At 40.9% G+C, this 11,789-nt stretch overlaps 2 protein-coding genes and 1 pseudogene across 2 annotated transcripts in view; 1 reads left to right on the top strand and 2 right to left on the bottom strand.

Moving 5' to 3' along the window:
- LOC121604361 overlaps nucleotides 1-11,789 on the top strand; it is a 235,730-nt pseudogene that overhangs the window by 73,582 nt on the left and 150,359 nt on the right.
- The window catches only part of LOC121604362 (histone H3-like), a 610,603-nt gene that overhangs the window by 456,992 nt on the left and 141,822 nt on the right, over nucleotides 1-11,789 (bottom strand). The window lies entirely within an intron of this gene.
- LOC121604338 (E3 ubiquitin-protein ligase SMURF2-like) overlaps nucleotides 524-11,789 on the bottom strand; it is a 62,332-nt gene continuing 51,066 nt past the window's right edge. The window contains exons 12-20 of the mRNA XM_041933832.1: nucleotides 9,969-10,182; nucleotides 7,932-8,035; nucleotides 7,694-7,808; nucleotides 7,046-7,224; nucleotides 6,221-6,358; nucleotides 5,910-6,030; nucleotides 5,483-5,684; nucleotides 4,878-4,953; nucleotides 524-4,775 (exon numbers count right to left, since the gene is read on the bottom strand). Of these exons, the coding sequence (XP_041789766.1) occupies nucleotides 4,676-4,775; nucleotides 4,878-4,953; nucleotides 5,483-5,684; nucleotides 5,910-6,030; nucleotides 6,221-6,358; nucleotides 7,046-7,224; nucleotides 7,694-7,808; nucleotides 7,932-8,035; nucleotides 9,969-10,182 (1,249 nt within the window). The 3' untranslated portion in view covers nucleotides 524-4,675. The remainder of the gene's footprint in view (nucleotides 4,776-4,877; nucleotides 4,954-5,482; nucleotides 5,685-5,909; nucleotides 6,031-6,220; nucleotides 6,359-7,045; nucleotides 7,225-7,693; nucleotides 7,809-7,931; nucleotides 8,036-9,968; nucleotides 10,183-11,789) is intronic.

Here is an 11,789-nt window from a genome sequence, read left to right as displayed (position 1 = left end):
TGATGAGAAATATCTATCTATCTATCTATCTATCTATCTATCTATATATAGAGAGAGATAACAGTTTTCCTACTTGAATGCAGTGGTGTAAATTTACTAAAGTATTTCAGTACTTACAATTTTGAGTCAAAATATCGCAAATTATGCAAATAATTTCTTTCTGTTCCACTATAAATCAGATGTAGTACTGACTACTAACAATAACCATGATGACTTTGATGTGTTATTGTATTCAACTCTGCAGAACAGTAGATAAAATTAGCTCACTGTCTACTCCGTGAAGCATCAGTAAGCAACAATTTTTAAAAACTTTTTCTTGATATTTATGTACTTTTACTGCTGTAAAAGTACAAAGCAGAAAGCAGAACCTTTAGCTACTTATTATGGGATATTTAAAAAAAAACTTTCCCTGAAGCAGATTATCAATAAGTTTGGTTCAATGTAATTTCCTACTTCAATAATGAATAATTCCCATGTCTCTGTTAAGCTTTCAGAAGGAAAATAAGACATTAACACAAATGGTTCTATAAAACATAATGCTGTGAGGTCCAAACAGCATAGTTTTATTGCTCAGCTTTCTGCAAGGGTACAAGAAGTGTATTACTTTGCTTCTTTATTGTCCTTATGTACAGGTGTCAGTTACAAGCTCACAGAGCAGCTGATGTGAAAAACTATGAACACATATGCTGTAATAATAAATACAAAAACAGATAGGAAACCAAAAGAAATAAAACATGGTGCAGTTAAAAAAAAAACTAAGATTTCTTTTTTTTTCTGTTTTGAACTGAATTCAGTCAAAAGTCATTTACACACGCACACACACAAAGAATTTGCACATAAACCTGTATTTGTACTAGGGAGAGTGGTTGCCCAACATCACACAGCTTGTTGTGTTTTGCAACCAATTAAACCATCATTGAAGTACATCATGTTAACCAGAACTGGCTCTCGATTTCTTCACTTAGATTCATCAGATCAATCAGAGTAGACAAAAATCTCTTTGGATGTTGAAAGCTTGAAAAAATAAACAATGACCTACAAAATTATCGAGGATGTCTAACCAATTTGGCTGCTTAACTGGGAAAAAGTGTGATTTCCCTTCATCTGGAAGCACTCAAACCCCTACAGCTTTTGCACTACAGACTGATCCAGCCAGAAAACTTGGTGCCTACAAAAAGTAACAAAGAGCAGAAGTGGACTGTGTGCACTGGACAAACATACATGTGTGCATATCTACATTAAAAAAAAAATAGCCCATTGACTATTTGGTAAATAGAAGGAAGTGTCTGATTATAACTTGGAGCCCAAGTATGCATAACGTGTGCAATCAAACTTGTAATGCATTTCTTTTCTGCCTCTGAGTCAGGTTATCAAAGGGTAAATCAAATAAATCCTCTGTAACTGTACAAAGATGACAATTTCAATGTAGTCCATTTTTTGTTTTGTTTTGTCTGATGACCATAAAAAAAACAAAACAAACAAAACTCTTTCTGAGTACCAGCTAGTGACCAACAGTTTGTTAGCGTTAAACTAACAAATTGTTCATGGTAACAAATAAATGCAGGCAGAATACAGTTTAAGTCGGAAGTTTACATACACGTGACCCGAATTCATTTCAGGTTTTTCACAATTCCTGACGTTCCTTGCGAACATTCGCTGCCTAAGAATGGTTAGGATCACTACTTTCTTTTACGAATGTGAAATGTCAGAATAATAGTCGAGAGAATTATTTATTTCAGCCTTTATTTCTTTCATCCCATCCCCAGTGGGTCAGAAGTTTACATACTTACTTATTTTATATTTCTTCACTTGGGTCAGGTGTTTCAGGTAGCCTTCCACAAGCTGCTCACAATAAGTTGCTGGAATTTTGGCAGAACTGCTGTAACTGAACCAGGTTTGTAGGCTTTCTCAGTTTTGTCCAGACATGTTCTGTTGGATTGAGGTCAGACTTTGTTGTCGTTTTGCCACGACTTTGGAAGTGTTTGGAAATTGCTCCCAAGGATGAACCAGACTTCTTGAGGGTCACTTTTTTCCCTTTCTTATGATTTTCCCATTATGTCAAAGAAAGAAGTGCTGAGTTTGAAGGTAGGCCTTAACATACATCCACAGGTACACCTCCAATTGACTAAATAGTGTCAGTTAGCCTATTATAAACATCTAAGCCATGATATAATTTTCTGGAATTTTCCAAGTTTTTTTTTGTTTTTGTTTTTGTTTTTAAAGGCACAGTCAACTCAGTGTATGCAAACATTTGACCCACTGGAATTGTGACATGGTGAATTCTAACAATTGTTGTTGAGAGAAATGATTTGTGTCATGGACAAAGTAGATGTCCTAACCAACTTCCCAAAACTGCAGTTTGTTAACATGGAAGCTATGGAATGGTTACGAAATGAGTTTTAATGACAAAGTCTATGTAAATGTCCGACTTCAACAGTAAATATGAAAAAGAACATTGAACCGATTTTTTCTAAGAGTAATAATTATGCAGATAAACAGGCTTTATCTCTGAAGCATCCATTCATGCAGAGGGTTTTCTTTGGATGGCGGTGCTCCTCACTGCTGCCTCTGTTTTTTTTTTTTTTTTTTTGAACTTTTCATTTTGGTTAAACATTTTCACCGTGTAGCACCTAGGAGTTCAGCAGCAGTCAGCGTTCAACATTTGCAGCTCTGTGGATTTGAGGCCACCATCAGCATTCAGTCCATTTCCCCCCTCCCCGCACATCAAACAATATTGTGGCTCTGTGCTGTTTGGCATTCAGTGGTGAAACAGACCTCCAGAGCGGCAAATATGGCCATTCATGTTCTCCTATGAACGTATGTGTGTGTTAATATGTGAAAGCGATTGACCAAAAGAAAAGATCACTTCAAACTGCCAACTCTGACATGGGTTTAAAGACAGGGCCTCTGAAATATAGCTTCTATTAAAACCAGTTTTACCCCTCCTCACATGCTAGCCTAATAAATGTAAAAAAAAAAAAAAAAAAAAAGAAAAGAAAAAAGACAACTTCACCTGAGAATGCAAAGAGGTCTGTGACAGACACCAACATGCTTGCATTTAAATTGAACAAAAAAGAACAAGCAACAATATACAAAATAGCTATGTATTTGTACATATATACTCAAAAATTACAGGTGTATAGATACTTTTTACTCTATATTTCTAATGTAGTCATATAGCAAATAAAACATGATATATTTTAATCTAATGTGAAGAAAGCACTCCTGCCATCACTGCTCAGTTTGTAAAGTGCTCTAAAGTGACAAAAATGAAAGACAGACAAAAAGAAAGACTTCTGCCTTTTTAAACTGATGATGTGACTGAAATTAAACGCCTGCCTTTATAATAGCTTTTTATCAAGCCTGGTCCCATGGACAGTTGTGCCCTTTTCACATATAAACTGACAGGCAGTGTGCTGGGTTATGCTGGGTTGGGTGAAATAAAAAATAAAAAACATGCATACTTTGTAACTGCTGGAGGCAAATGTGTGAATGAGAAAAGGAAGACGAACCAGGCTCAAAAAGTGAGGTTCAGTCAGCTCTACAGCTGCAAATACAGGATACTGGGCTAGTAGAGGCGGTGGAGAATTCATCGACAACAAGTCTACCTTCCTCACGTACAAGCGCGCAATTGTACACACATGCAGAAACGTACGGACACACGTTTACAAGAGCTATGGCCGCACTGCAGTGATTAAGGGAAAACAACAAGATTCTTCTTCCAGAGTCCGTCCCTCAGCTTTAAACAACCCACCAGAAGCTCGACTCCAAAAACGCCACAAAACATCAGACCCACATCCAAGTCAGTCTGTACGGGTTCCATTTCAAAATGATGTTCTCACTATTTAAATTATATGGTTTTGCAGTTACAAATTGACTGCTGGTATGACCATTAAATGAACCGCAGAACATTGCTGTAAAAACTAAGGATCTTCTACTTTGAATCTGAATTAAATGAACTTTCCAAAGGAGAATACGTAGCATTTTGGAATGAAACCCTTCAAATATGAAAGCATCACATACTGAGGTAGGATGAATTTGTGGGGCTCCAGAAGATAAAGCACACTAACTCTGCAGCCATGAGGATCGGAGGGTGTGTTGGTTGAGGTCAAGAAGGCTACTAAGGGCAAGATATGGCTACCTGCAGTGTGAAAGATTCAGTAGCACGACAAGGATCAATTCAATTACTTTAAACTGCAACACAAAACAGTGACACTGTTCTCAAATGTCTAGGGAGAGTTTTTAAAAGAAACCCTTTTGCAATATGTTGAATTGTAACATGATGAACTGCTTTCTGATTTGATTAGATTTAAAGCGGATGACCGGACAGTTTCTTTTTTCTAAATGCAAACTCACAGCTGTTGAAAGAAATGCTACAGCTCTTAATTTGCTCTCTGTATTTCACACAAACTACACCAAAACAAAACAAACCCCCCAACAAATAAATGACTGGAAAATAAAAGATGGGGGGTGACTCTCTAGCAGCTGTTCAAACAGATATCCGTAAAGGAAGAATGTGAAGAGCGGTGAGAGAAGAGGAAGACTGCAGACTGGTCAAAGACACACATATCAGGCTCTTACTGAGCCTGTCGGCACGTCGCAGTGACGAGAATAGCCTCGAGACCTGCGCGTGATAACACATGTTCACACACAAACACGCTCTCCAATGCGTCTCTCATTCCACTGCAAAGCCACAGGTCTCCTCGATCGCCGTCAGCAGCTTGTCATACAGCTTGTCATAGTTCTCGTAGGGCGGAATGTCAATCCGATTGAAACTGGAGAGAATGAGAGAATGAGTTCATATGAGTGAAGCTATGAGAGCTATGTTATCTGCATGCAAATGTATGTTATGTCTGCGAGGTGTATGAGACACACACCAGGTATGGGCTTTGGGCAGGTTGTTGGTGTTTGCATCGATCTGATGAATGGTGAAGAGTCTGGGCCCTGCAGCACCTGCAGTCGAAACAGAAACCGGATGCATCAGGTGCAGTTCAGCATCAAATTTCAGCGTCGAGTTCTCACTATAATCTAGACTAATAAGGTCCTAACTCCTAATTAGCTATGGCCTGATATGTTTTGATCAGATGATTTCTTTTACTGGGCTTGTGGCAAAAAAAACAAACGGAAAAATGTGTGGGCACATCATAAGAGCAAAGATAAAGTACATACATTAATAATACATGTCACTCGTCTTAGCCACTTAATGGTTGTCAGAGCCTGGGAGCTGCAATCTCTCAATGCTAACAATATGAGCAGTCTTTTATTTTTGTCATCAAACTTTATTAGCAAGTTTGGTAGTTGATAACCATTTATTTTAGAATATGGACAGAAAACAGTATCATGTTTCAAAGTTGCCCTCTGTGTGCAGTGAAGCTTGTGGAATAGAAGCTAAACCCCAAAGTGGAGCAGGACCCTCAGCTCTCACTAAGAAAACCACTCGGACTGGAGGTTAGCATACACACACACAGAGCCAGATAAATACCCTGTAAAGCCTTGAAGCCTTGCAGCGGGACTCTGGATGAGCCAGTAACAAACTGCAGCAGCCGGGCCCTCCTCTCCTCGTCAAACGACTCCACGGCTTTCCAAAACCACTTGACGATGTTGCTGTCGGGGGTGCAGTGCTTCAGACGGGTATTGGACTTCCAGTCAGAGATGTCAATCTTTCCCAGGCCGCACACTATCAGCTGAAGGTAGAGAGGGGGACATAAACTTAAAGATTAGCTGATATTAATATACCAGAAAAGTCTACATGAAGTAGCTATTGTATTTTGGAGGACGGAATAAAAAGTATCTTTTATCATCAAACGACAAAAATAAAAAGGATGCACATGTGAGTGCGTCTGCGTAGGAAGGGATGCTGGAGATAGCTGTGACTGTAGCTTTTATTTTGAAATAGTCTTCTCTTGTACCTCCAGTTCTTTCTCATCGAATGACTTGAGCAGGTGTTGAGGAATAACCTCATTGAAGCCCTTCTGCAGGGCCAGAAACTGAGCCTCGATGCCATGCAGGAAACGCCAGTTCACATACAACCTGCAGGGAACATGAGAGGAAGGAAGAGGACGAAACACAGAGGGAGTCTGTCAGTTTCAACACTTGAACACTGACAGTGTGACAGTCTGGACTGCTACAGGCATGTGGTGTGAAAATAGTGACAATATGGTACTTGCTTACTGCATGTTGTTACATTCTTGTCTTTGTGTGTGTGCATGCCCCTCCGTACCTGACATACTCCTTCTTGGTGTCCTCTGAGACGGGGATACTCTTGCCGTTGGGTTTGAGCTCATGTTGGATGATTTCTCCATAGGCATTGTGCTCTACACAGAAAGTGTGGTCCAGGACACCAGTGATGTCGTTGTCCCTGAAGAGGAGGGAGGGCAGGTTGGAGAGAAGAAGGCACATAACGACAGGAAGCAGCCATTAGCTTCTGCAGAAATTGTTTCTCTTCATTCCATCATTTCTCAGAATTTGGTCCAACAAAAATAAACCAGCAGTAATCTGCCCATAACATCCTCAGCCGAACATGCTGAGAGTACACAGCCTGTGTGTTTTATTGTGGTTATTTTTGGCAACTGGTCTGTTGTTGAGTTTTCATGACTTTATTTTATTTGCTCTCAATTCTAATTGTGGATGACATCACCATAACAAATTTGCAGTCTAATTAAGAGAAGATCGACTCAGCATCTTAGAAAGGAAAACACTCATTATTCAAAATACCTTATCACTGAGTCCAAACATGTAGGACAACACAAAAACCAGCAAGGTATTTTTGAGCTCAGATGTCATCATCTTAACTGGCAGCAGAGGGCGCCACAGTCATTAGAAAGTTGAGGACAGACTGGTCAAGATTGGGTGTGCAGTAAACATATATTGTATACCAGTATTAAGTTACAGGTGTGCCAATTAACCACTATTTCTACATTTTGAAAAGAAAATTTCTTTAGTGTTAGGTGTTCATACCAGTAATATATGTGTTTCATCTAACTATGAGTTACTTAGAAACAAAACAAAACAAGACAAAACAAAACAAAAAAAACAGAAGTCTTACAGGATCCAGACAAGGCTGTTGTGGAGGTCTGGGTCGACAGACTCCATATCGTCCAGCGTTATCGGTTTGCCCAGCAGCTGTTTGTAGAAGGGCAGAGTGAAGCCTCCGTCAATGTAGTGGCCATGGAACACCGCCATGCCCATGATTCGACCCACGAAGTGGAAGTACGACAGGTGCTCCTGCACATTAAACAGGGGTATTAGTATGAAGGTTTTTCATCATATTATGCCAGTTTTATTATATATCGCACACGCGCGCAGGCGCGCAGGCACGCACACGCACACACACACAGAGAGAGACCACGGATGGTTTATGCAGCTTTAGGGTTATATCCAAAAGATGAGATAGCTCACTGCTCTATCAAACTTCAGCACAAAGATAAAATTATTTGTCGACTTACTGAGCGCAATCCAATTATCAACATTCACTTATATAATTAGGATCTAAATATTCAAATTATAACAATGCATCTCTCAAGTATTTCTTTTAGAAAGTCACATGATGTCACGCGACAGATGAAATTAGTCTGGAGACTAAAAGAAAGAAATGTCTAGTTTCTGTCTGCATCTGATGACTGTCTGGATGCATAACATATTATCACATGTCTATTACAAGTTACATACAACTATAAAACTAAATAATTCCTACTGGGTTGACAGCAGAGTCGGGGTTAATCTGTAGAGTGTAGATGTCATCTCTGGAGTACTGGAACAGGCCGTAGTAAGGGTTCAGCATCTCGTGGGACAGCAGGTATAACCATTCCCTAAAACACAGACACACAGATTCAGTGTGATACATGTATTTTCAAATAATGCTCAAACAAGAATAAAAAAATGCTTGCTGACATCTAAATCCACAGCAGAAAAATAAACATATGACAAAGTACCTTGCCACCCCACCATAGTCCAGTCCCTCTTCTCCTCTGAATTTGATCATCAGTCTTTTCCAGAGATCCTTTGGACGCATCTTCATCACCTGCCGGTACGACTCCTATGATCCAACACATACAGTCATCGTCACATGATGCAGTACAGACAAGACCAGCTTTAATATCAAAGGACATTACTCCACAATATAATTCGAAGGACAGCACTATACCCTGAGATGAATGGAAAAATAGTAACTTTGGAGGTGTGTGTGTGTGTGTGTGTGTGTGTGTGTGTGTGTGTGTGTGTGTGTGTGTGTGTGTGGCATGTTGCAGGGGGGCAAAAAACCCACTGGCACAATCTTATACATGGATAACAAATATGTTATTAGTATTCAAGAATGATGCAAAATGAAAAACTTGTATGAGACCACCTCCTCTTGATTTCCCACAAATTCTCTTTAGAACACACACTGTGACAACTGAAGGCTCCAGTGAGATCCAGCAGCTAGTAGCGGTATTAATACTATCAAGGACTCCTGCAGTACACATGTGCAACACAGCTTTAATCTGACTGGGCCTGAACATACTGATATACTCAGGCTGTGTACGGGCTCATTTTCATATGCATGCTGCACATTTGGGACAGACTCAAGCCTAAAGCCTCCAAAAATTAAATCTGCCTATTACAGTATTGCTTTAAAGACAATAAATTGATGCCAGTGCATCCTGGTAATTATGTCCTTGCCTCTCCTCATTGCATCCCTCCCTCCAGTTACAGTTAAACAAATAGTTGTGTGCGTTTTCTTTTCTTTTCTACATGAGAGTCATGTCCTTTTCTGTCTTATAAGAGGAGTCCCAAGAATCACAGTCCGTGCCACAGTAAACAATACTGTGCGACAGCAACAGTACTGCTGCAACTGTGAAAGCATGACAGAGCTAGGCTGCACAGAGTCGGCTGTAAGATGCTGTTAACACACGTTTCAGACGCAGTAAACTCAAGTTATTGAGCATTTTGGTGAGCAAAAATATCTGTGTGTATAATGTCCAAAACATTGAGACCCTCCATGAATTAATGTTGGAATGTACACTGTTTACACATTTTACTAGTATGTGCACACAGTGCCAGCAGTAAACTGCAGCACTGGTTCCTCCATGAAAACCTCTACTGGATCTGCAGGGCTGGTTTTCACACTTAACTTTCCCCTTCCACAGCTGTCACGTCGAAGGAAGATGAAGTCATATTTTTCATTGCTCAACTTGTAGTTATGAAGTTATGTCTGGCCCCGACTACTTGCCACTGCTGCCTTACCTCCTTTCCTCACCCGCTCCCCCCGCCTCCCCTCCCAATCTCTTTAGCTGCTGAAATCATCCAGAAAGAATGCCTTGCCTTGGTAGAACAAATGATTGGGAGAGCAAGAGAAAGACTGAGGAGGAGAAGAAAAGTAACAGATTTTTTATTTTATTTTTTGTGGTGTTGTGAAGGTCTTACTGTTCTGCTTTTCCCTGGAAACCATAAAGAAGTTCTGAGTACCGGTTCTGTTCTGGCCTGGGCCTTTTGTTGGTGCACATCGTAAATAAGGTGAAAAAATGCCAGTAAAAATGCAAAGATCTGTGCTTTGTGAGCGTTCTGCTTTTGTTTTCACAGTTCGCATGTCATCATGTGATGCTTTGAATGCCAGATGATAAAAATTTTAAGAACACTGTCAATGCACATTACATGAATTCATGGCAAATTGTGTGCTATGCATTCATTCATGTGCATGCGTTAGCAGCTGTGCTCCAATGCCCTTCAACAGTCAACCAAGTGTTTCCTTTCGTGGTTAAAAGCACATCAGAAATTTTAGGTTGGGGCGACATGTTCATGAGCATCAAGACTATTTTTCTGTGCACTGCTACAGCGGAGCATTTCAGACAAAGTTTCAAAGTCATGATAGTCCATGATCTATAAACATAAAGAAAAGGTATGTTTGTGTTCTTCTTGCAGTTTTTTTAGGCAGCAATAGGCTACCCATAACTCCTCTATTCAGGTGTTGCTTTTTGTTTTTGTCTTTTTACCTCAAATATCTCCTCACGGCAGACCTCGATGCGGCAGTGGCCAGCCTGGGGTTGTTGCTGAGAAAGTTCCTGCCGCAGAATCTTCAGCTTCTGCACCAGGTCTCTCTTGTACTTGGGCACCGTTAGGCACTCAGCCTCTTCAGGCAGCTGGGCTGGCGACAGAGGTTGCTGAGGTGCCCCAGGAACACCCTGGTCCTTCAACTGAGTCGGATGACTGGAGGGACAATGTGGTTGAGGGGGAGAGGGAAGACGAACAGTCGAGTAGCGATCGACAAGGTGAGTGACAAGAAAGAAGGACAGAGGGGAAAAGAGTCACATGTCAGTATGATACATCATTCCTTTGAACAGCTAGACTATACACTTTGTCCTGAGGTGCTCTTTTCCAGTTTCCATCTGGTGGCTTACAGCTGTCACATGGTCATAGGGATATTGTAATTTTTCTTGTGCACTGCTTTGACTTCAGTGGAGGACAGATTTACACAAAGATAGAAGAAAGAGGGATATGTCCTGTAGGGAATTCCCCAGCCCCTCCATCTCAAATACCCACTAACCGCAGAACGAGGGAGTTTTGTAAGAAATTCCCTCTCTAGCCCTCACCCTCCTCACTCTCCTCAAAGCAAAGAGCACTAAACAGAGCCCTAAGCCTCGAGTAAATCTGATCCAGACCTGTGGACAGGCTGGGCCTTTGACCAGACGTTTGGTAAATATCACCACCAGGAATAACAAGGAGAGGGAGATAAACCCTAAGTAAGCAGAGAGAAAGAGATACACACAGGGAAAAAGAAAGAGAGAGGGGAAGAAATATACAAAGGAGAGTGGTGTAAGAGTAGCTGGCGCCTCTGGCTAGCTAGGCCGGACAGATAAGTTGGTGTGTTCTCTTTGCCCTCCTCCATTACACATTTCTCTTCAAGTCTAAGACCTCCACCTTTAAAAGGTATTTGTATGCAGGGTTTTCCTAAAAAACAATATATAGACTCATACAACAGCGGTCCCTCTCAATCATCACTTATGACACACTGGAAGTGTGTGGCGATGTATTTATCTGCAGAGACCATGCCCTCTGCCTGTATTTTCTTATTTTGCTGTCGTCGAGACGTTTCCAGGCTGCAACCTTTGAACTTCAGGAAAACATCAACCAGGTGCCAGATCGTAAGCAGCAATGCATACAAGAGGAAGCTACAAAAATGGTGGACATTATCGAATAAAGCAAATATAGCAAAGGGAAACAGCAAGCGGACAAAGCTCGTTCAAAAACGAGAGTGTTCCTGGGGTTAGCTTTCACCTGCTGGTGAGAAGAGACGAAGGGGATGAAGAGCGACGCAGAGTTGACCGCGGTGGTTAGCTTAGTTTGCTTGCTAAAGAATTGACTTTACCATTACAACAAACGTAAGTTAACTTTCCATCAATAGTAGCTTGCAGTGTGTGTACAAGCAGTTCACATACACACTAAGACTGACTATCAATCAATGCAAATATCTTCCATGTTTTGAAAAAATAACCTTTGAGATTTGCTTTGCTAAGTTTGTGCTTTGAATCATTCCGTCTAACGCACGAGCCCGAGACTCAGGGCTAGTGGTAGTTTTGTAAATCAATCGACTTATGTCGACTTATGACTTATGTTCTGGCATCTGCAGTCAGGGGGCAGGGGGCGTGCACTTCTGGTGGCGTTGAGCCATCGAGGAAGGGCCAAGTTTGATTGCTGTGTTTACAAATAGTAACCCATAAAACCTGCATTGTATACCTTTAATCATTGTATCTCCCCGAAATCATTGCTCCAGCTCCCACATCTTTACCTCCTGTCTGAAGCATAAAGAAGCTGAC

This window comes from Chelmon rostratus, chromosome 3 (genome assembly GCF_017976325.1).
Source record: "Chelmon rostratus isolate fCheRos1 chromosome 3, fCheRos1.pri, whole genome shotgun sequence".
Lineage (NCBI taxonomy): Eukaryota > Metazoa > Chordata > Actinopteri > Chaetodontiformes > Chaetodontidae > Chelmon > Chelmon rostratus.
This window is presented reverse-complemented; position numbering and strand designations above follow the sequence as displayed.